General features: G+C 43.5%; 1 protein-coding gene across 1 annotated transcript in view; it reads right to left on the bottom strand.

Moving 5' to 3' along the window:
• cd151 (CD151 molecule) overlaps window positions 1-26,102 on the bottom strand; it is a 63,992-nt gene that overhangs the window by 20,526 nt on the left and 17,364 nt on the right. Inside the window, exons 6-7 of the mRNA XM_084334989.1 lie at window positions 6,123-6,227; window positions 5,330-5,482 (exon numbers count right to left, since the gene is read on the bottom strand). Of these exons, the coding sequence (XP_084191115.1) occupies window positions 5,330-5,482; window positions 6,123-6,227 (258 nt within the window). The remainder of the gene's footprint in view (window positions 1-5,329; window positions 5,483-6,122; window positions 6,228-26,102) is intronic.

A 26,102-nucleotide genomic window follows, 5' to 3' on the forward strand; every position in this document is an offset into this window, starting at 1 on the left:
AAAACGTGGATTCAAGATCACCGCGGTGAACCCGACTACCGACCCGGATCGAGAGGAGATACTGCGGCTGTCTACCTGGCAGACAGTGGGAAGAAAACGGGGACCGGGGGACGACATGCAGGCGACGGGGACTGAAGGCCCCGCACAGCAGGGCAATGGACATCACGGATACCGGGAGAAACTACAGGGATTCAGACGGGGACAGTCGGAGGCGGACAATTAAGATAAAGTTCATGAAGCGCATAGATACAGATAAGTCACAGGGGCATCGTCATAGAATAAATAACATCACAAAATGCCAATATGTATATGAAAGAAAAAAAAAAAATAATGATAAAGAAAAGAAAGATGTGAAATGAGAATAGAGGGCAATGAATGGAGAGTATGCTAAAAATGTGGGAGGGGAAATATCCCGGATGGATAAAGAAAAAGTATAACGAAATGAACCACAGTCCATTATGGCTATGTCATAGAAGTTACAATGTACCAATATATATCTAAGAGGTATACAAATGTTAATTGTTGGAAGAGGGGGGGGGGGGGGGGGAACGTTACCGTTTTGACAAGTTCAGTTGAATTGATCGCACTGTATATAGATTACAGTGTGAGCCATACGTTACATCAGGGTATACAAAATAGTAGGGGCACAGTTTTGGGCAACCTGCCTTGTGCCATATGCACTCCTCTGTTAGTCGAGGGGGACCAAGGTGCACGGGTGAGTATCGATCTCACCCTCGGTACAATTGTTCTATCTGGGGTCCTATCGAACGTAGCTTGGGTAAATGTGGGGGGGGGGAATGTATTTATGTTTTTATATGTTCTTTTTTATTTCATTGTGTACTATACTATTGTATATATATCTTCTTCAGGTTCTAGATATAGAAATGTGGGAGATTGCGCCCCAGACATAGAGGTACTACGTCCTGGATTGCACAGGGGAGATACATTACGAGGAATATGGGGCTGATTAAAATAGTATCGTGGAATATAGACAGATGTCATCATCCCATTAAGAGAAAAAAGATACTGACGTTCTTGAAACAAAAAAAGACGGATATTGCACTAATTCAGGAATCGCACCTGGATGAGGAGGAGTCGGCCAAGCTTAAGAGGGATTGGGTGGGACAAATATTCTATAGTACATTCTCTTCTAGGAAGAGGGGGGTGGCAATATTGGTGAGAAAAAACATAGACATAAAGGTGCACAATAGTTTCTCACATGATGAGGGAAGATGGGTTATACTGGATGCTGATTTAGAGGGACAGAGGACTACCTTAGCTAATATATATGCGCCCAACGGGTCGTCCTCAGACTTTTTCCATGAAGTATGTGAGGTGATCAGAAAAATAGGGAATAGCAACGTAATCATAGGGGGGGACTTCAACCTGGTTGGAAACACCTTAATGGACAAATCGTATCAACCCAGGACCGCTGACAACGCAGGGAGACTGGCGGTTGGTGTACTGATGGAGGAATTGGGTCTAGTGGATATTTGGAGGGTTATGAACCCACAGGAAAGAGACTACACGTTTTACTCTCACCCGCATTCCTCATACTCTAGAATAGATTATTTCCTGATCTCTAGCGCACTGGTAGAACAAGTAGCAGATACTGGGATAGGGAACATTGTAATATCTGACCATGCTCCGGTTGATTTAGTGATCACATCCATGGAGGAAGGGCAACGATCTCGGAGATGGCGATTCAATAACCTGATGTTAAATGATGAAGGATCGTGTGCATACATTAGAACTATATTTAAGGAATTCTGGGAACTTAATGAAGGGTCAATAGATGATAGTGGCATAATGTGGGACACATGTAAAGCTTACATGAGAGGACGACTCATACAATACGGTGCAATACTAAAAAGGGCAGAGAAACAAAAAATGACAGCGTTAGATGAGGAAATTAAAATACTCTCGAAACAGCACAGTCAGAGACCAGACCCAGAAACGTGGAGAAACCTAAACAAATCCAAATACGAATTGAACAACATATATCAAAAGAAGGCTGAATATGCGTTATTTAGGACCAACCAAAGATATTATGAACAAGGGGAGAGAGCGGGTAAAATACTAGCGAATCGGGTTAAACAAATGCAAAATCAAAATATTATATCCTCAATTCGTAATAAAGATGACAAGATTATTACAGACAAAAAGGAAATTAATAATGTTTTCAGGTGCTTCTACCAGGATTTATATACCCCACAGAAGGCGGTGGATCAGGTAAAACTGGACGCGTTCTTCGACAAAATCAAATTACCGTCGTTATCGAAACAACAAGTAAAATCAATGGAGGGGGGGGTTTCGATAGAGGAAATACACGCGGCAATCAACAGCCTTAAATTGGGTAAAGCACCAGGAGACGACGGGTTTACTCCCGATTTCTACAAACAATTCAGTTATATAATCGCTCCGAGACTATTAAAAGTATATCAAGATTCATTGTTAAAAGGGGGATTGCCCACTAGCTTGAGATCGGCCACTATTACGTTACTACAGAAAAAGGGCAAAGACCCTCAATACTGTGGAAACTATAGGCCTATATCCCTGAGCAATTTGGAAGAAAAAGTATTGGCAAAGATACTTGCGAATAGAATAGAAGATGTACTACCAACTTTGGTGCATTCAGATCAAGTGGGCTTTGTGAAGGGGAGAAACTCAGCTGATAATATCCGCAGACTCCTACACATAATGTGGAAGGTCAGGAATGATACAGAACCTACAGTGGCCTTCTCATTGGATGCCGAAAAGGCCTTTGATAAGGTGGAATTTGCATTCTTATTTCACACGATAGAGCGCTTCGGGTTCGGACCATCGTTTACTGGGTGGGTAAAACTGTTATACACAAATCCGATGGCATCAGTATTGACCAGCGGGATCGTATCCTCGCCCTTTAATCTAGGGCGGGGGACGAGGCAAGGTTCTCCGCTTTCTCCCCAAATGTTTGCGCTCTTCCTCGAACCACTTGCTATCGCACTAAGGACTAATCAAGACATCAAAGGGGTAATAGCGGGGCAGGTAGAACATAAATTATTTTTATATGCGGGCGATATCTTATTGATATCCAGCAATCCCCAAACAGCAGCTGGGGTCATTGGAACTATTATCGAGTCCTTCTCCGAAATATCTGGATACACAATCAACTGGAGCAAGTCAGAAGCAATGCCTCTCTCTAAATGTTGTCCCCCTGCTATCAGGAGGGGTTGGCAATACAGATGGATGCCGTCAGGGTTGATATACCTAGGAATAAAGCTGATCCCAGGTCTGAAAGAGTTAATGCAAGCCAATATTGCCCCTATAATCGAACACATTAGTGCTCTGACCCAGAATTGGGCCAAGATGAATATGTCCCTCCTGGGGAAGATAAACTTAGTAAAAATGATATTGGCTCCCAAATTAAATTATATCCTATATATGCTGCCGCTGACTCTCCCGACCCAGTTACTCAAACAGTATGACAAAGTCATTAATGTATATTTGTGGGGGGGGCAAAAGGCCACTATTTGGTCGGGCCAAAATGTATGCAGCAAAGGAAAATGGCGGCTTATCCCTGCCTAAGCTAGACTGGTATCACTATACGTTCTCGCTCTCCCAGCTCTCCAAATTGAATCACTCGACTGAGGAGGCACCTGCTTGGGTCAAGATAGAGGAGGAAATGGTGTATCCCTCGTCTCTGGAATCCTTTCTGACACAATCAGACAGACCTATACCTCTTAAGAACCCTCTAATGGCGTTTGCCAGGGAAACTTGGAATCAGTCGCACAGGCTGACTGGTGATAGCCCATATCTGACTACAAGAGCCTCTATATGGTATAATAAAAAACTAAAGATTGGTAAGAAATCAGTCATATGGGACGACTGGATTAAAAGGGGGATACATGTACTAGGTGATATCGGGGAAGATGGGGTTTTACCTTTTGAGGATATTAAAGAGGATTTTGGTATAGATAATAAAAACTTCTATAAATTCCTACAGATTAGACATTGTATATCATCATCAATGGGAGGGCCAAAGTGTGGCCCGATTACTGCAATTCAAGAAATATTTTATAAAGGATGGCGTAGGAAAGGCGGTGCGTCAAGATTCTATTATGTTATAAGAGAATACAATGCACCCAAGTTGGCGGGTCTGAGGCTGAGCTGGGAGAACGATGTACGTGAGGATATTACTGAGGAAATGTGGGAGAAGCTGGTGTCCAAATGGGGTGAATTCTCTCGGGAGGCGCAATCACAACTTATTTTTTACAAAGTGTTGAACAGAAGCTATTGGACGCCTAGTAAACTGGCCAGATTGAAATTAAGGGACAGTGACATCTGCTGGAGATGTGAGAAGGAGACAGGCACTTTACTACACATGCTATACGAATGTGAGAAGGTCCGGAAAATGTGGGATCAAATTGTGATATTCCTAAGTAAGGTTCTGAATGTGAAGATAAATAAATGTGTTTTGGGTATAGTACAGAAAGGGATTAAACTGCCTAAATACCGGGGAATGTGGTATAGAATGGCCATGATATCAGGATGTAGAATTGCATTACGACATTGGAAATCACCTGTTGATATTACTTTTAAAGAATGGATGGAACTAATGTTCCGGACAGCATCATATGAAAGGGTGACATATAGAGTCGCAGGAAGAGAGGATATCTTCGCTAAGGTATGGGACAGTTTTCTACACCTGACTGAACGGTCTGGGGATGAATGATTAAGGTGGGGTTTCAGTATTATCAATGATGAAGGTGAAAAATTGGATCTGACCTGATGGTACCTATACTTTATATTGTATTATGTATGTATATGCATTAACGTATATGCATCTTGGTTATATATGCACATATAGTAATGTTTTTTTTTGTAAGTATTTTTTATAATTTCCATGTCTGTTTTTGGTATGTCTGTATAAGTCTTTTGTATGTTTTATATGTCTATACGAAAAAGAAAAAAAAAATCTTGGAATTTGCATATTATGCTGTTGAAATATATCTTTGAATATTTGTAAGATTTGTGCAAAAATATCAAAAAAAAAAAAAAAAAAAAAAAAGGGGGGATCATATTTTGGTGAACATATTTTGGTCATAGGACCCATTCAGCATATGTCTTATTTTTTCAAGTTGCAGCAAAGACAGCACCTCCTGTATCCATCTCCTGAAGGGGGGGGGGGGTTGTTGGATTTCCATTCCATGAGAATGATTGTGCGCATCCTCATCCGAATCCTATTGCTTTCCTTTGCGCATTTGTGGTATGAATTTCCCCTGAGTCTACTCTATTCTTTTTTGTCAAATACACACAGATTCTCTCCTTGCTCTGTTGAGTAGCATACCTCGTTCTTGTAGATATTGGAGGGATGGTCCCTGCGGCCACAGAGGTCACTGGGAGTTTTGCAGCAGCTATCGGGAACCAGCCTGTCATTCTCTGACTGGATCCACGCGCTCTCCGACCAGTCTGAGGAGCTGTTACTGCCACAGCACTTAAACTGAGAAACAGTTGGCAACACAGAAGAAAGAGCAGAGATGACAGATGGGGCAGATATTCAGTGCAACATTGATTGATTAGTTGCTTATTTGCTGCCTAATAGGGTACATTTACTTATATTATATTAAGAGTAATCTGTAGCTTGCTCCGATCCTATTGAAGGGTCAATGCCGATTTATTTAGCAAACCTCTAAACAGTTTTGCACACGTTCATTTAGTTTGACAGTTATTGAGAGTAAATTGGTTTGAATATGGCCATCACCAGTGATGTCATCGGGGACATTTAATTTTATGAATTAGCGTTGTTTTTTTGGTGAAGTGTCCCTTTAAAGTCATTGCTATTTTCTCACACCGAATCCTTAAATAACCATTTACCAAAAACTAGGTCTACATTAAAGTCCCCCATGCATTCATAGTTAGACAGCAGAAATTGTGCACTTTCAGATTAAGTTTGAGTGATATACAGTACTATGCAAGTGCAATGCAAGTATATTAGTAACTACATTATTTTTTTAGATCAAGATGGGCTCATGGTCATTCCTCTACAGGCTTTGGTTAATCTCTTGAAACAGTTCGACTACTTTTAAGTAAGGTTGAATAGATGGTCCCTGTTGTAACTGGCGAATAGCCCGTTCCGATACCTCCTGTTGCAGCTGGTCCACAGCCTGTGTGATGCTGTCCTCCCCTGGCTGTTGGTACTTTTGCACCATGGTGTCCCTCAGGTTCTGCTGGAGGTCCTCATCCAACTTGGAGACAAGAGCAGGACTTGGAATGAGCACTTAGGAGAAGACTGGTGATCATATGCACTACTGTATGTTTTCATTCGAATTTATTTATTAAGATACTGAAATGTAGCACATGGATACGTTTCCCCCCTCCTTTTCTTGCAGAATTATCTGCACATATATCAGGACATGTTCAATGTCTATAATATATAACTCACAGAATATACCAGGACATGTTCAGTGTCTATATATAACTCACAGAATATACCAGGACATGTTCCATGTCTATATATACTGTAACTCACAGAATATACCAGGACATGTTCAGTGTCTATATATAACTATCTGAATATACCAGGACATGTTCAGTGTCTATATATAACTATCAGAATATACCAGGACATGTTCAGTGTCTATATATAATAGGGGTGGAACGGTATGCATTCGAACCGTGTACCGAACAATACACACATGCCCCGAACCGTGGAGGTCGTACCGAACGGTACGCATTCGGGGCATGTGTGTATTGTTCGGTTATAAAGTTACGTTAGCTACGAGCTAACTAACTTTAGCCACAAGCTAACTAATGTTAGCCGCAAGCTAACCGTGGAAACGCTCACAGAGAAGTGACTCCACGACACCAGTTCGATTAGTGGGGAAGGGGGGTATATTGACGAGTTAATACTTTGACAAATGTTGCCTATATTTTTCAGTCAGTTCGGTCTTTGTGTGCCAAACATTATTAAAGGTAAACCTTTTTTTTTACCAAATAAATGAGAAGCATGTTTAAATCAGCAATGCCTCCCCTCTCTGGAAGACCTCCTGCATTGTCCCGGTGCCCAAGAAGGGACGTCCCAGCACCCTCAACGACTACAGGCCAGTCGCTCTGACGTCACACGTCATGAAGACGTTTGAGAGACTGGTCCTGCAACACCTCAAGCCCCTGGTGCGTGACTCCCTCGACCCCCTGCAGTTTGCATACCAGGCAAACATCGGGGTGGAGGATGCCATCATCTACATGCTCCACAGAGCGTACACGCACCTGGAGAAGCCGCGCAGCTCAGTGAGGATTATGTTCTTTGATTTCTCCAGCGCCTTCAACACCATCCAGCCGTCACTGCTAGCGGAGAAGCTCTCCGCAATGCAGCTGGAGCACGGCTTGGTGGCCTGGATCAAGGACTATCTCACTGAGAGGCCACAGTATGTCAGACTAAAGGACAGTCAGTCTGACGTACTGGTGAGCAACACCGGCGCCCCCCAAGGAACTGTGCTGTCACCCTTCCTCTTCACCCTCTACACCTCAGACTTCTGCTGCAACTCAAGCGGGTGCCTCCTGCAGAAGTTCTCAGACGACTCCTCCATCGTAAGCTACATCACTGACGATGATGAGGAGGAGTACAGAGCCCTGGTGGAGAGCTTCGTGGGGTGGAGCGACAGCAACCACCTACAACTCAACACCAGTAAGACCAAGGAGCTGGTGGTGGACTTCCGGAGGGGCAAGAAGAGGCCCCCCCCGATTCCCATCTCCATCCGAGGGGTGGATGTGGAGATGGTGGACTCATACAAGTTCCTTGGGGTACACCTGAACAATAAACTGGACTGGTCGGACAACACAGAGGCCCTCTACAGGAAGGGACAGAGCAGGCTGTTCTTCCTGAGGAGACTCAGGTCCTTCAATGTGTGCAACAAACTGCTGCAGTCTTTTTACCAGTCTGTTGTGGCCAGCATCCTCTTCTATGCTGTGGCATGCTGGGGAGGCTACATCAACTCAAGGGACACCAACAAGCTCAACAAGCTGGTGAGGAAGGCTAGCTCCGTGGTGGGAGCCGAGCTACCTAGACTTGAGGTGATGGTAGAGAGGGGAATGATAAGGAAGCTGGCTGCCATCATGGAGAACCCCTACCACCCCCTCTACGACGAGCTAGTCAAGATGAGAAGCTCGTTCAGCCACAGACTCATTCCCCCCCGACACTCAACTAACCGCCTCGGACAGTCCTTCATACCAGCGGCCATCAGGCTCCACAACAGTGGGCAGCGACTAGCAGCCTCCAGGCTCCACAACAGGGGGCAGCGACAGCGACTGCTACCAGACATTGACCTGGGACTTATAGGAACCCAAGGAGGACAACCTACACTACCCTAGGCTTACTGCACCCTATGTGGATACTGTGATACTGTGAATAATGTATATTTCAGTGGATACCGTGATACTGTGAATAATGTATACTCAGTAGATAGTAAATTATAACACTACCTCATGCATACTGCACCTTATGTGACACTGTGAATAATGTGAATATTCCTCAGCTAGTCAGATAGTAAATTATATTGACCATATTGATCAAATTGTTTACACTGCCTGTGTTGTTTTTTTACTACCTGTATACTGTGTTGTTTTACTACCTGTACCCCCCCCCTCCCCCCATGCTGCTATGATGCCTGAATTTCCCCAAGGGGATCAATAAAGGAATATCTTATCTTATCTCTTATCTTTGCTGTACCAAAATCTCTCCTAGCTCTAACCGTCACTGTCAAAATAATGTGCCTGATGTCAAATGGCCTCATTCTTTCAGTTTTTGCATGACTACGTCCTTGAGAATAACTGAAAAGTTGGATTATTTTTAGGCTATATATCTTATGTTGATGTATGGTATTTTGAGTGTTAAAAAAAAATAAAAACATATACCGAACCGTAAACCTAAAACCGTGATATGAACCGAACCGTCGATTTTGTGAACCGTTCCACCCCTAATATATAACTATCAGAATATACCAGGACATGTTTGGTGTCTATATAAAACTCACAGAATATACCAGGACATGTTCAGTGTCTATATAAAACTCTGAATATACCAGGACATGTTCAGTGTCTATATAAAACAAAAAATATATACAGTACCAGGACATGTTCAGTGTCTGTATACAATTCAGAATATACCAGGGTATGTTCAGTGTCTATATATAGAATTCAGAATATACCAGGATATGTTATATTTCATTGGCTACGTTTTTCTGCTTCGCCTATGGGATGTCCTCGTGCGCCTATTGCGTGTCAACTGAAACTTTTCACATGCACCTTCCATCTGTCCGACCACGCCCACCTCCGGCCAGCTTATAGCCCAGGTGTGGCGGTCACACTCCCCCTACCTCATTGTTTCAACGAAACGTTGTGCTCACAGGCCTTCGGCAGTTTTGCAACAGAATTTTAGTTAGTTAGTTAGGTAGGAGATGTAAGGAATTTCCACCGAAGTCCTTTTTCAGGACTTCCCCCGGCGTGTTCGGAAAACGAAGTGCTTGGGTACCGCTGCTCGTTATGGAGTTTTCCTGGCAGACCGGCAATTCCTCGTCGGGGACTGCTGGTATGCTATGGCGCGGTCGGTGGAAGGGTTTCGAGCCCTGGTGTGCTGCCCTCCGAATGCTTTTTTACCCCTGCACGGCGTGCTAGGGTTAATTGCAGGCTGGACGTGGTGGAACGCGTCTTCAAGAGAGGCGCGTCAGAGGGAATCCCGGACACAGGGGGATTTCCCTGGGCCCCGCCCTCGCCATGTACAGAGAGAACAGCACGCGACATGGAGACAGAAACGCGTGTGTGCTCTGACCGGGCATCTCTACGTGTAAACATCGGCGCCGACAGCCTGACACCGCCGCTGGACGTGTGTCATTTGTACGTGTTTTGTGGAGAACCGTCCGAAGAGCTTGGCGCCTTCATTCAAGGAAAAAGAGGCGCGTGACCAGCGGCAGGTGTACATCAACAGCCCCAGGTGTGTGCATGCTTGTATAACCCTGTGGTGTGTGTTTTCTCTCTCTCTCTCTCTCTCTCTCTCTCTCTCTCTCTCTCTCTCTCTCTCTCTCTCTCTCTCTCTCTCTCTCTCTCTCTCTCTCTCTCTCTCTCTCTCTCATCTCTCTCTCTCTCTCTCTCTCTCTCTCTCTCTCTCTCTCTCTCTCTCCTCTCTCTCTCTCTCTCTCTCTCTCTCTCTCTCTCTCTCCTCTCTCTCTCTCTCTCTCTCTCTCTCTCTCTCTCTCTCTCTCTCTCTCTCTCTCTCTCTCTCTCTCTCTCTCTCTCTCTCTCTCTCTCTCTCTCTCTCTCTCTCTCTCTCCTCTCTCTCTCTCTCTCTCTCTCTCTCTCTCTCTCTCTCTCTCTCTCTCTCTCTCTCTCTCTCTCTCTCTCTCTCTCTCTCTCATCCTCTTTATAGATGGAAGATGATTAAACAGAAGGTTTTGTAGATACAGTACTGAATTCTGCCTTCCGGACACATGCAATTTGAAATATGATTATAGAATATAGAATATCAGGCATAAAATTGTTATGCGATTAAAATGCGATTAATTAGATTAATTAATTACAAATCCTGTAATTAATTAGATACATTTTTTTAATCGCCTGACAGCACTAATATATATATTTCTTTAAAGATACATTTTTTAGCGTTTATCGCTTTTTACTACTGGGCAGTCCAGTAGAGAGAGAGAGAGGAGGAACGGGAGACAGAGTGGGGGGAAGACAGGTCCGGGAATCGAACCCGGGTCGGCCGTGCCGCGACTCAGCGTGTTATGTTCGCCACTGGGGCACCCCATATATATATATATATATATATATATATATATATATATATATATATATATATATATATGGTAGATTGAAAACCGTTTACCATGTCTGATGTGGTGCCAGACAATGGGTTTTAGTCATATCCCCCATGGGAATATGCTTGATATGCTACCTGTGGAACAAATGACCTGCCGTCATCAGGGGCGCCTGCTCTGTCGAAGCTTTTAAATCCCTGCTTAAGACCCATCTTTTCTCTCTCTCCTTCAACCTACCCTGATCTCACCTGGTCGGGGACTGACCTTTAGATTAATCTGTCTAGTTTAGTTAGGATGTCTATTTTCCCCCATGTCTGCTTTTTTGCAGCACCACAAACATGGGAACTCTCTAACTCCTCCCCCCCCCTCCCCCATCTCTCTGAGTGCCTGTCTCCTAGTGCTGACTAAGGTGATGGATGCCTCTGGGTCTTGGCCAAGATTGCAGTGACTGCTCTACATGCACCACGAGGCCATGGATCAGCTACTTACCGTGGTCTGTCCGTGGTCTGTCAACTGGCCTGTCAATGCGGTTTCATTGCTGGGTTAAGTACTTCTATTCTATTCACATAATATGCTTACTTCATATATCTACTCTATTCTCATATATGCTTACCACTTGTATCTATTGCTATGTCCGTCCACTACAATCACGCAAGCTGTCTAACGCCTGTCCCGTCTCCCTGTGAGTTGCTGTCCTGGAGTGCTGACCGGAGTGTCGGACGTCCCGTGATGAAGGCCGGGAGGATGCGACCCTCTCTGCGTGCCCTCCTGTCTCCCTGTCTCCGGCGGTCTCGTAGTGGTGACCGGAGTGCTGGACGTCCCGCGATGATGTCGGGGAGGTTGCGACCCTCTCTGCGCCGCCCCCTATCTCCCTGTCTCCGGCTGTCTCGGAGCAATGACCGGAGTGTTGAATGTCCCGTGATTAAGACGGGGAGGACGCGACCCTCTTTGTGCCGCCCCTGTGCCTCAAATAGATTTGCTATCAGCTCTATCTTTAATCTTTCAAAATGTTCAGTTGCTATCGCTATCAGCTCTATCTTTAATCTTTCAAAATGTTCAGTTGCTATTGCATGCACTCATCTGTGTTTCACTACACACTTGAGTGCATGCTTACCAACTGTTAGTCTGCAACACTACTATCACCGACATCTAAGAAGGGAGATCCCCCCTTGAATGGCCCTTCTAAGGTTTCTCTCCTCCACACTGCCTGTGGAGAGTTTTTCCTTACCTTCACGTGGGGTATGTCTGGGAGTGCTTGCATTCTTTCATTTATTTGCATGTATTTTAAATTTGTTGGACCTTATGGTGTTCTTGTTCTGTTCTTGACTTATTGTTATGTTTCTTCTTGACTTGTTTAAAGAAGACGTGTACGGCCCATGGGGACATTAACGTGTGTTGTCGGGCCTTACAAATACATTTGATTTGATTTGATTTGATATGATGCTAGACATCTTGGCGCCATGTTACCTCTCCTGGGGGAGGTAAAATGGTGGCGTGCCTTTTCCGTCAGCGGGTCCTTTTTCGGAAAAGAAAAATGGGTCCCTGAACCTAATCATGTGTGTGTTGTGATATGTCATCTTAGTCATATTCCCCATGAGTATATACCTGGTATGGTTCCCGACAGCTTAACGACATTTTACCCCCCCTATGGGGAGGTACAATGGTAGCATGTCCTGTGCCTTTTTTCATCAATGGGTCTTTTTTCTGACTGTGTCTGATGTACTAGATTGTTCAGTGACCCCGCGGTCTGTATTATTTATAATGACATTGAAGCCGCTGTTTCCGGTGGCGCTCAGCCCGGAGGCAGGCGGGCAGTGCCTGGTCCCATTTTTTCAAATTGGGACCAGCGTTATGCCTAAAGGGGGTCCTTTACAATCTATTCATATGTTATATGACGGTTCAGTCCTCTCCCTCGGGAGAAGGCCTGGGCCCTGTTCCTCGTACCTGGCAAACTGAGTTAGCCGGATAATTTTCAGGATAACTTGACTTAAACTAGACCTTTCGGTTCCCCGACGTACGATTTTCTAAATCACTATGGCAACAGATCAAAAAGATTGCAAAGAAATGCAGCTCGCTTCCTGAAATAATTCTCAGTCTAGATCCCATTATACCATTCTGAATTATGTTTTTGTGCTTCGTTTTTCTAGAGGGGGCTTTTGAAATGTAAAATAATAATAAAACCTAAAATGCTGATAATAAATCATATTCAGCCTATGGATTTACTTTGTTCTAGGGCATGTCGTGGAATATATTATCATGTCCTTATAGATCTGTGTTGAGACATCATGTTATACAGCGTGACTTTCAGTGTGACCAGCTTGACTGGTTAATGTGTGTATGTCTCTTTAAGAAGACTCCGACATCTCCCCAGCCATAACTTCTTTGTTGTTGCTCCCAGTGACTGAGAACCATTTTTGTTTACCTTCATCATCATATCTGATATTATGTTATGTCTGACAACTGTGTATTTAACATATGTCTGAACAGCGCTCTGGGTCAGTCTATGGCCAGACGCTAATGTGTTAACATATTGTCTCCGACTATAAACGGTCCTTTCATTTGTGGCCACGGTGAAATAAACTCTTATTATTATTAATAATGACTAACGGCTCATCATTTAGTCCTTTAATATTTCCCATTACAGATGGCGACGAGTGAAATTATGGGATTTTTTTTAACTAGTTTATTAGATTTTAAAGCGATGGGTGTCGAGGTGGCCGCGGGACGGATTCTGCAGACAGGGTGAATCTTGGGATTCCAGGGAAGCGCTGCCCTGTCTCGACCTCCTCCGCGCACTGGGGGGGGGAGAGTACAGTCTGCGCCGTCCGTTTGGCTGTTACCTCCGGCTTGAACCTTGGGAACGCGTGGGGAACATTCGGTGAGCTGTTGGCATTCTGTTTAAAGCGTTTTTGTTTTTGAATCTATAAAGTAGTTATGTTACAATTAGATTAGGGTGACCAGACAGCGAATGACACAGAGTGGTGCATTGCCGACGAGCAATCCAGGGGAGAACTATTATCCCTTGCCTCAATCCTCCGGGAAAGTCAAGGAGAAGGGGGACGCCTGTCTACCGACTGTCTTGTCAACTCTGGCAGGTAAACCCATGTGGATGCGTGCGGGAGTTTGAAGTTATTTTGGGTCTCTGAGTCCAGATGTTGTCTAGGACTGGAACATAGTATTGTTTTTTGTGGGTACCCTCTTGTTTTCCTCTGAACACTTGGAATTAAAAGGTACGTTCCGATAATTAGGCGAGAATTACATTTGTATCCGAAATTAAGGTGGGGTTGCAAAGGGTACTGTGGGTATGGTGGAAATTACTTTAGTTCATGCAATAGTCCCGAAATTATGGCGTGGGTTTAATATCTTTTAGGCACTGATTCTGTTTTTATTGGTTGTTTTTCTTTCACAGACAGGCGGGAAGTTGACCGTGCGTGGGGAATACCAAGAGATAGGAGACAGGTGCTTTGTTGTATGATTAGTTTCTACCACCTTATCTGGTCAAACTGCAGTTTTTCTGAATAGAAATAAGATAGGGGCGTTGTTAGTACGCTGTTCACAGAGCTTTTTTCTCCAAAGTGTTTAGAGGAAACTATTTGTCTGCCACATATTTTATTGTGGTTTTTATTTTTTATTTTTTGTTTAGTTTTATTTTGGGTTTGTTTATTTGGTTTGTTTTGTTATATTTTTATTTTATTTTATTTGCGCTATGGGTAGAGGTAGGAGCAGGTTGGCGGGGCCACAGGAGGAGGAGAGTGGAAAAGTGAAGTATATGAGAAGCACTTATGGCTCAGATTCTGTGGCCTATGTAGACTTGTGGGTAAAGGAGAACAATTTTCCGATGGGGGGTTCTTTCTCGTTGGGAAAATTGAAAGAGCTAGATGAAGCATTGAAGGAAGTGAGAAGTCGGTTGAGGGAAAAGAAGCGTGTTAAGATAGAAGTTATAGAGGATTTAGAGAAGCAGGAAGCTTGTTTAGTGCTATGGAAGAGAGAGGCAGAGAGGAGAGAGGGAAAGAGGGCGATGAAACTTTTGCCTGCAGACGGTGCAGAGGATAACATTTTGTTTTCTTTCTCTTCCCCCACGGCGGTGTGTCCGGGGCTTCCAGTGGACTCTGGGCTCGGTGCCTTTCCGTGTGTTACCGGCAGTCCCGCCACGTCAACTGCCTCGCCGACGACCATCAACTCCGAAGCGAGGAGATAGGCCTTGTATACCACCACCACCCGCAACGGTCTGGCCTGTGTCAACGGCCACACATGGGGCTGGATCAATAGCAGCAGATGAAATGGCCAGGCAATTAGGGAAGCTGAGTCTGCATGCTCAACAGCTGATGGAGCGGTCACAATTGTCACTGATAAAAACGGTCGGACAATCACAGTTAGCCCTGGTCAGAACTGTCTCACAGCTTGCAAAGGACGACTCAGTTGGGCAGAGCATCCCGAGACGAAAGAGAAAGAGGCAGCGCAAACCTGCTGGTGTTTGTTTTATATGCGGCCAGAACGATCACTGGTATAAAGACTGTGCCTATAAAAAGGATTTTGAGCGGAAGAAGGCGCAGTGGAGGGCAGAGTTGCAAGGCGGGACAAAGCCAGCAGCGCATTGACTGGACGGCACTGCGGGGAGGCATCGACCGGAGGACATGATGTAGCAGGCAGAGTATATGACACACACACATGTTTACATGCATGCACGCTATGAAAAGGGATAAACAATTCTAGCTATTTTATCTGCATCATTAGTATGTGATGACATTGGCATGGGTGAATTTACATCATTCTAGTATCTTGTTATTGAACTAAAGAGCTGGACTGTTTTTTTTTGCTCATCATCACATTGTACCGGCCACCAAAATACTCATCAATATTTCTGTAGGAGTTCTTAGTGGGGGTGTAAAGTACTCAGAAATTAGTGACGATGGACATTTCTCTTTACATAAATTAACACTTATGTCTGTGATCAATACATAGACCTATCCACATGTCTGTGATCAATACATAGAACTATCCTACATGTCTGTGATCAATACATAGAACTATCCTACATGTCTGTAATCATTACATAGAACTATCCTACATGTCTGTGATCAATTCATAGAACTATCCTACCTGGGGTGTAAAAGTACCCAGAAATTATACTTAAGTGAAAGTATGGGTACCGTCTCAAAATCTGAGAAAGCAGTCAAAAATCCAGTGTTGCCATGATGGCATCACACCCAGAGTCCACAGTTAAAATAATGTCATTGGACATTTAAAAAAAAGAGCAGTCTCAGTACTATGACGAAGTCTAACAGAAGGGGAAACCTGGGTGTAGGTTGGTGATATTAGATTAGAGTCAAATGTGTTGTCATTATACAGCACAAATACAGTACAGTGGGAATAAATGTGGCAAACAGAGTGTAGATGTAATAGTAAAGTGCAGTGTGTCAGAGTGAAAGGTAACAGTAAAGTACATTGACAATATACAGTGTAACAAGTGAGTAAATGGGGATATTATTATGTAAAAGAAAAGTGCAACAAGCTCCTCTACATTTAGGGCATTATACCCGTTCACACTAGAAAGCACAAAGTCATTAAAAGCTGTGTGGAGATTCAGCGCAGGGTCTGTATTTAGAGCACGGAAACGGTGTGCAGGAGGACGAATAGCAGCTACAGAGCATGGGACAACAGCAGAAAATAAAACAGGCATATGATCAGAGATACAAGCACGTATCACATATTTCTTTTATACAGACACTCAAGCCATGAGATAACACTAGGTCTAAAAAGACCCACTGGATATGTACAGGATACTACTGAGTAATGGTGCTGGTCAGATGTATGTACAGAGTATAGTATTAACATGTACAGTGATACTGGCCAGAATAGCATAACTAGTAAGAGTAGGTAAAGGATATGTACAGGGATAGATATAGTATCTACAGATATGTAAGGGAGAATTATGTGCGGGTGTGTACAGACGTTATTGTGCGTGCTATCATACAGTGGTATGCAGGTGTATAGGTGGGTACAAGGTAGCTGGGAAGGGAAAAAAACACACTTGTGAGTAAAAGTCAAGAGGTCCTACTTTTAAGTGTACTTAAGTGCTGGAAAGTAAAAGTACATTGTTTTTTGGAGGGATGGACCAGGGGTCTCAAACTCATAGTGACACTCTGTATCAGCAAGTACTCAAAGTATTAGTGGTGCACCCTCTTGTATCTAGACTGAGTTTGCCACCATCTAGGGGGTAAAGAGGTTTAGTTATGAATGAATCATACGTGGAAATCTGAAGGCACACACAAGAACTCATACAGGGGAGAGAACATCTAGTTGTTCAGTTTGTGGTAAAGGGTTCAGTCAGAATGGGGGTCTGAAGAAACACAGGAGAACTCATACATGAGAGGCATCATGTAGTTGTTCAGTTCAGAGGAGGGGGCTTGAAAAGAAGCGAGAAAGGGTCCTAAAATACAGTTTGCCGTGTATTTAATAGTAACCCCATGTACTTATACTAAGCAGTATATTTAATAGTAACCCCATGTACTTATACTAAGCAGTATGATTACCAGTACCAGTATCACCAGAATTGATATGAGGTAGCTATCACCAGAATTAGCGGCTGTATTAGCGTGTTTAAAAGAAGTTGGAAAAATTCCTGAAACTTAAACAAGCATGCACCAAAACAAAAATAAAAAAGCCATCTGACTTAAAATCAAAAACCTCTTTTAAAAAGGCGAGAGGGAACACTGACAAAGAGAGGCAGTTTGTGGGCCGGTGAAGAAATGCAGTGTTTTAAGGGTTAAATTCTATTTTTCATTTGTTTAAGTGAGGGAGCCTATCTTATCAGACACAGGAATGAAAACAAGAAGCCACATAAATTACAGGACAATTTGCTTGTGTTATATCAACTAAGCTTTACAAAACAGTCATTGGAAGGTGACCACTCTACTTCCTGTATTGGCCCTATACTGTGTCCTGGTACCCCCTATGTATGTATGTATGTATGTATGTATGTATGTATATATATATATATATATATATATATATATATATATATATGGGGGAGATGACCGTTTGAGCGGTGAAAGATAAATGATAATCAGAGGTGCATAATGGAGGTGGAGCTTACTCTGGGGCAGAGGGAGATTTACAGCATGTCAGAGCCCTGCCCTCACATATGCCTGTCAAAACATGTGACAGACAGATGGGAGGACTTGAGCTCTTTTGTGATTGTTTCTTTTCCAAGATAAATGATAAAGGAGGCCCCAACTCTTTTTCATTGTGAGGAAGGGAACTGCATCAAAATGTGGAGAACTAGCATTATTCTTCAATAGAAAGGGAACTGCACCACACCTTATCTGGTCAGGAGGCTAACGAATGAGAGAAAATGGTGTTTTTCAATGTATGTGATGTATAGATTGGGGGGAGATGAGAGCATCTAGAGAGATCGAAATGTGCATGTGTTTGCCTTAGCAAACGGTGATAGACTGTGGTTTCGGAGCGAGCAGGGTGTTAGTGTGAGTACCAGAATGTTTTGAATTCCCTAGCACATCGACAAGAGATAAGCTAGGCAGAGACAGCAGCGCGCAGAGGGGTTGGACAGTAGAAACTGCGTTTTAATGTGGGTAAAGGTTAAGGCTGTTGTCATGGCAGCAGCACATGACAACCAGGAGGGGCCTGTCGTTGCTATGGCGAGAGGAGACAGTGAGAGGCAGGCAGAGTGTTTGTTTTGAAGTCCGTGTTAGCAGGGCAGAATATTTACATTCCTAGCCAGAACACCATTCGATATAAACAACACTCTTCCAAGAAAGAGTAGCCATTAGATTATGAGCGAGACAAGATGGCTGCAAGGAGCCACGAGGAGGATGAGATAAGATGAGAGGAAATGTCAACAAATTTGCACCAAGACAAGATGGCCGCAGAACCACGAGGAGGCTAACGGATTAGAGTCGGAGAGTGACGTCAGCTAAAATACTCTAGACTGAGTTTGCCACCATCTAGGGGGGACAGTGGGATAATGCATGCACATTTTTGAAGATAGGTCTGTACTACCATCTAGTGGCAGAGTGGGGGAGTGATTAAAGTCTAGAATCTACCAGGGGATTCGGGTGGATCTATTATAATAATAATATTGATATACAGGTTAATTAAATAGAGTACCAGGGGTTGCTTTCTTGCCTTAGGCGTATTCCAACAATAGTATGGCCGACTACTTAAAACCTGTTGAATTTTTGTTTTGGATATATTAGGAGTATGACACTCACACGAACAGTCAGGTTGATTAATACACCAGACGATCTTCAATAAGAGTCCTCTGATCTATTGTTTTTGTACATGTTCAAGGCTGTCAGGTTTTAAGACTGTCATGTTTTTTTTTTTACTGGGATACCATACACGGGTCGAGATGGCTTTTGAACTGTTTGGCAACGTTTCAGAGCAACATTGCTGCACTGTATGATTTGGAGGAAAGAAATGTGATAACGAGCAACATTTTTTATTTTTATTTTTTGCACGCTTTAAGGGAGAGGAGAAGTTGTCACTAATGCAATTAGATAAGTCTTGAGGAAAAGCAAATATATTTGTAGAGGGGACATTGCATTGTGAGATTGTTATTTGATTTCAAAGCAAAATATGTTAACTGCAAAAGATGTTAACTTGTACATTACCCACTGTCGGGCCACATCGAGTCACTGGGAATGTGTCATGGTTCAATATTATATATATATGGTTTGTTTTTTGGCCAACGAGGCTCTAGGGGACATTTGTTTTTGTTGTCATGACTTGGGAAACTGCCCTGCTCATTGGAGCTGAGTTGAAAGGTTACCGGACAGTTTTTTTTATTTTTATTTCTCTCTCTCTCTCTCTCTCTCTCTCTCTCTCTCTCTCTCTCTCTCTCTCTCTCTTTTCTTTTGTGAGTTCTCGCTGGGCGTGTCTCTCTTCAGTCTCCTGTGCCGGTCCAAATGCCCACCCAGCTGATGGGACGCAGCTAGGACACTGCTGACAGCTGACCACTGAGAAAGGAGGCTGAGGCCCACGGTTCGGACCGGGGGCATGTGCTGGGCCAGCTGACCACTGAGAGGAAGCTGAGGCCCACTGCTCTAGCACGGGGAGACAGCTATTCTACTGAACTGATTTCTGAGAAAGTAAGCTGTCCCAGTCTGCTGCAGAACTAGGCCTATCGGCTGGTGAACGCATACACCCAGCTGATGGGACGCTAAGAACATCAACTGACAGCTGACCCCAGCCTGATATTATCGGTGGTCCAGAGATAGAGATCTAAGAGACGGCTTCCATCAGGCTTTCGACCAGACTCATTGGGCATCAGCTGATGACAAAGATCTAAGCCAGCCGGTCTGGGCCATTCACCGGGCCGCTCCTTGCATCAGAGCCATGGACTGCAGAGGGGGGGTGTTTGGACTGCGGGCAGAGGGAGGAGGAGAGACCATTCCGGGATTCGTCACAGATGATAAATGAGGCAAGTTTGAACCAAACACATACAGATATTACGGATCATCCTAAAAGATATTAGGTAATAATGTACTGAACTTGGTTCAGAATGAAGATGTTTTTGAATGTGCTGTACATTGCAATGGTAAACTTGGGTTATGTGTGACTTCCCTGAGATTATATTTCATTCTTTGTGAAGAGTCTGCACATTTTGTTTTTGTTTCTTGCTGTTATCTGTTCTTCGCTACTGAAAGAGTTTTATGGGAATTGTTTGTTTTGAATAAGTTTGTATGGAAAATGCTCTTTTTGGCGAGATACTCTCCTGGTTTTTTTTTGTGATTCTATTTTTCAGCTTGGTGGTTAGAGGAAATATGGTGCAGCTGTTCCGGCCTTGACAGACCCAGGATTGGACATTGTATTGTTGAGTCCTTCGACCACCGTCTGGACATTTGCAAAGAGACACTAATGATGGTTGGCTGTTATGGCAACTTCTCTTCTGCACGTGACAGGGTCAATCCAGAGGACCTTTTGTTTTTAGATAATAAAATAGTTTGTGCTGAGTTATTATAATTTGTGTTATTTTTGGTTTAACGATGATAATATTTTTTGTTGTCTTTATGAAGTGATAATGATTGTGATTAATTATCAAACGGGGGAGTTGTCGTGGAATATATTATCATGTCCTTATAGATCTGTGTTGAGACATCATGTTATACAGCGTGACTTTCAGTGTGACCAGCTTGACTGGTTAATGTGTGTATGTCTCTTTAACAAGACTCCGACATCTCCCCAGCCATAACTTCTTTGTTGTTGCTCCCAGTGACTGAGAACCATTTTTGTTTATCTTCATAATCATATCTGATATTATGTTATGTCTGACAACTGTGTATTTAACATATGTCTGAACAGCGCTCTGGGTCAGTCTATGGCCAGACGCTAATGTGTTAACATATTGTCTCTGACTATAAACTGTCCTTTCATTTGTGGCCACGGTGAAATAAACGTTCTTATTATTATTAATAATGACTCAGAATGATTTGTAAACGGCTCATCGTTTAGTCCTTTAATATTTCCCATTACAGGCGCTTGGCTCTGATTAGTTTCATATTCTCGGCTGTGGATGTATTTGCGGCCGGATTGTGTTTCATTCAAGCATAAATTGAAGCGTCTTCATGCGTGGATTGTGGATATGAATTACGACGAATCTGAATATGTGGATTGTTGAATTGTGTCACTCACACGTTATTGTGATATTGTAACTGGGATTAAAATGTTTGAGGAGATGCGCTGTTTGACGGATTTGATGAAGTGGATGTGACTTGAGAAAATGAATCAGCAATTGCAAGCCTTTGACGTTTTGATGAATGCATTTGAGAAAATGCATTTCTGTTCAAGCACTGTTAGTGTTATCTGATGATGAACAAGTAGGTGATTAACATGACTGGTGTCACTGGTATAAACCAAAGGTTAATCAATTCAATGCATGTATGGCTGATGTCCGAAACAGATTAAAACCTGATTAATAGTGAAACTGTATAGCCTCCAAGCCTCTCTGACACGTTATTTCGGGGGTCGCGCCTTGAAAACTTTGGGAACCATGTATTTACATGATACCTAAGCACATACAGTACAGATATCCTCATAAGTATCTATTCATTCGTATCAATTAGATACTCTTTGGGCTTGTTTTTGTCTACTTATTCTGAAAGAGTTTAACTAATTATTTTTTTCGCTAGCAAGATCTCATTTGATTATTCATTCCATTAAGCCTACTGCCAGCAGGCACATTTAAAGAAATATAATCTGATTGATTGGGGTAATGAGGGACTTAAAATTTGCCTATAGATTATGCATTTAACTTGTCGGCGAGGCTATTGAGCCGTACTGTATTGTACCCATTCTGCAATCTGTTAATAAAGTTTTCAATCAATCAATGCAGTTAGAAAATCAGGATTTCTGCGATCGACACCTGCTGTCTTTTCAGGTGAGGCGGCCGCGAGCAATTATCCTGAGTATCAAGTCTGGTTCGAATTAACGAGACTGAATCAGCGTTCGAGGAACAGGGAAAGCCTGGATTCAAACATCGGGTTAATTGAATCTGGATAATGGGACTGTTGATCGACTTAGTTGAACCAGGTACAGGGAATAGGGCCCTGATGTGATGAGCCAAGCGGGACGTCGCGTTGCCGCTCCCACTGGGAGGAGGTAGGTGGTGACGTATTGTATGTCTCTCGACTCAGCGGGGTTTTAACCGCCTGAGTCTGTTCGTACATATTGTGATATGATACTGTCTGGGAAGAGAAAGCTCTCTAAGGGGGTGTTTTCTCTTTCGGCGTGGCAGAGCCTCGCGTTTTTAAACATGGTGGCAAGTGTAACTCAGGTGTCACTTGTATGTTAAACTGGGGAGGGACGTCGCTACGTTCCTCACGTAGTGACGTGTACGTAGAAGTCCCACCCAGGCAGGATGGCCTGCCGCCGTGTTTGGCGCCTGGGCTGTATTTACATATCTGTATTTACATATCTGTTTCTTGCATAAAGGGGGTTCCCCGCTATCCGTCGGCGGATATATGGGGACCCTTGCTAGCCCTGGCATTAGCAACCAGGGGAGTTGCGTGCGCACTTCCCCGGTTTCGAGTTTTTTACTCAAGGCTCTTTTTTGTCTCGCGCTGTTTCTGGCTCTGCTATGATGAAGCAGGTGTCGCAGCTGCGACGGCCAAGCAAAATCGGTTTCATTCTGAATTTTGTTGGCAAAATAGGTAAATTTTCCGGTCCCAGTAATGGGAACTGGTTAGGGTAGGCAACCCTAGGCACGCGTGCCTGCATAGGCACGCGGGGGCATTTCCATAGGCACAGGGGGCAGCATAAGAAAAAATTATAAAAAAAAATCGCATTTTTTTTTTTGCTTTGAAATATTATAGTGAAATATTTTGCGCTGTTGTCGCATTTATCTTGTTGAAATCCTCCCACAGGTTCTTTTTACTACCACATATTTAATTGAGACCCTTTATTTGTTTATTATTTCAATTTAGCTGGAAATACATTGCTACATCATTCAGTAACATTTGCAGAGCCTTATAACAAAAACATTATTACGGTCACCATTGTGACCAGTGGGATTAATCAACAAATTTGATTATTTATTTTTCTATTTCATTGAACATTGCACATGTTAAAAGCCATTTTTTTTACTCAAAATGTGTGAGTATTACCAAGTCAACTTGTGTTCTTAAAACAATGACAATAAACATAGTTGTATTAGGTTGAAATAATGTGGTTGTGTACTTATTTTTCTGTTAACTTATTATGGATTGAAAACTGAAAACCTTAATGCACAGTAACTGAACTCAATATTTGTAAGTTCTGGTAACTTATTATTATTTTATTTTTTACAGTGTAGTCTTGCGATCAATCAAAACTTATTTACACGATATACCTCACATTAACCCTCCATTCACATCCTGGTGTTCTCCTGGTGTTCTCCATTAGGCCTGTAGGTGGAGCTATGACAGCACACGTACAGTGCGCTGTACTGAGGACAACAGCAGAGAGGGTAGGCTCTTTTAACTGAATACTGTGTACATCATTTTGAAGTGTGTGACTAAATTGTGTTGTGGAAATTGTTTGTAATTAGTTTCACCCAGCTGACAGAAACTGGAGGTGTGGCCTTTGTGCATGTAGTTAAGTGGGCACTTGTGACAGTTTTTCTGCTTAAATACCAGCTTTTTCTCTGTTGGATTCATTCTGAGGACAACAGCAGAGAGGGTAGGCTCTTTTAACTGAATACTGTGTACATCATTTTGAAGTGTGTGACTAAATTGTGTTGTGGAAATTGTTTGTAATTAGTTTCACCCAGCTGACAGAAACTGGAGGTGTGGCCTTTGTGCATGTAGTTAAGTGGGCACTTGTGACAGTTTTTCTGCTTAAATACCAGCTTTTTCTCTGTTGGATTCATTCTGAGGACAACAGCAGAGAGGGTAGGCTCTTTTAACTGAATACTGTGTACATCATTTTGAAGTGTGTGACTAAATTGTGTTGTGGAAATTGTTTGTAATTAGTTTCACCCAGCTGACAGAAACTGGAGGTGTGGCCTTTGTGCATGTAGTTAAGTGGGCACTTGTGACAGTTTTTCTGCTTAAATACCAGCTTTTTCTCTGTTGGATTCATTCTGAGGACAACAGCAGAGAGGGTAGGCTCTTTTAACTGAATACTGTGTACATCATTTTGAAGTGTGTGACTAAATTGTGTTGTGGAAATTGTTTGTAATTAGTTTCACCCAGCTGACAGAAACTGGAGGTGTGGCCTTTGTGCATGTAGTTAAGTGGGCACTTGTGACAGTTTTTCTGCTTAAATACCAGCTTTTTCTCTGTTGGATTCATTCTGAGGACAACAGCAGAGAGGGTAGGCTCTTTTAACTGAATACTGTGTACATCATTTTGAAGTGTGTGACTAAATTGTGTTGTGGAAATTGTTTGTAATTAGTTTCACCCAGCTGACAGAAACTGGAGGTGTGGCCTTTTGCTGCAGGTGTCACTCATCAGTAATTAGTGATAGTGATTTAAAGACTTGCTGGCATAGCGTCAGCGAAGCGTCGAGAAACGAAGAGGGACAAAGAGGAGGAGTTTTCCTGGAGTTCACCGCAGAGGGATCCACCGATCCACCCAGTGCTAAGTACACCATAATCCCATATTCCCGTCCCACTCTGCTATTTCCCTACTATCTCGCTTCCTCCCTAGCCCCTTCAACCTCCTCCTACCACTCTTGACACCACAATGTGCCTCATACCTATATCCACAATCTGCTCCTCAAGAACAGAATCAACCCATCCACGCCAGTTTGCTAGCAACCCGGCTAATCTCTCCTACCCTCCTACAGCCACTAATACACCTGTCACAGTACAGGGAGGCTTATGGAATTGTCAATCAGCAGTCAAGAAAGCTGACTTCATTACTGCCTACGCCCATAGTCTAAATCTGCAGCTCCTGGCTCTAACTGAGACCTGGATAACCCCCAATAACTCGTCAACACCTGCAGCATTATCTACAAACTATAACTTCACTCACACACCTCGACCCTCCAGACGGGGTGGAGGCACTGGCCTCATGACATCTCCTTCATGGGCTACAAACCTAACGCAACTCCCAGAACTGTCACTCTCCTCCCTCGAATATCATGCAGTATCTGTCTCTAATCCTTTCAATCTCACCATTGTTACACTCTATCGCCCTCCAGGTCCCCTCGATCACTTCACAGATGAGCTGGACATGCTTCTAAGCTCCTTACCGGAAGATGGTACCCCGCTCCTTCTATTGGGCGACTTCAACCTGCCTGACTCATCTCAGTCGGTCCCAGTGGTCTCCCTCCTACAACAATTTGACCTGACTCCCACTGCCATGCCTCCCACCCACAAAGCAGGCAACTCCTTGGATCTCATATTTTCCCGTAACTCCAGCATCATTAACACCACGGTAACTCCCCTACATGTATCTGACCATTCCTTCATATCCTTCTCACTAACTCTCATGCTTAACCGAAAAGTCTTCACCCCAACTCAAACCGTCTCACTCAGACGCAACCTGCCCTCCCTATCCCCCTCCACCCTCTCCTCTGACATAATATCCGCTCTACCTTTGAGTGACACCTTCTCTGCTCTCCCCACAGAGATGGCAACCTCCACCCTCCTCTCAGCCCTTGCAACCTCCTTCGACAAGCTCTGTCCCCTCGTTGAGAAACCTGCCCGCCGTTCCCCACCCAGTCCATGGCTGACGGATGCAGTGAGAGAACAAAGACAGGTCCTGAGAGCGGCTGAGAGGAAGTATAGAAAGTCACGCCTCACTGCTGACATCGACACATATCACAACCTCTTGTTAACATTCTCCAAAACCATTACTAATGCCAAAG

The sequence above is a fragment of the Notolepis coatsorum genome, assembly GCF_963971535.1.
Source record: "Notolepis coatsorum genome assembly, chromosome: 18".
Lineage (NCBI taxonomy): Eukaryota > Metazoa > Chordata > Actinopteri > Aulopiformes > Paralepididae > Notolepis > Notolepis coatsorum.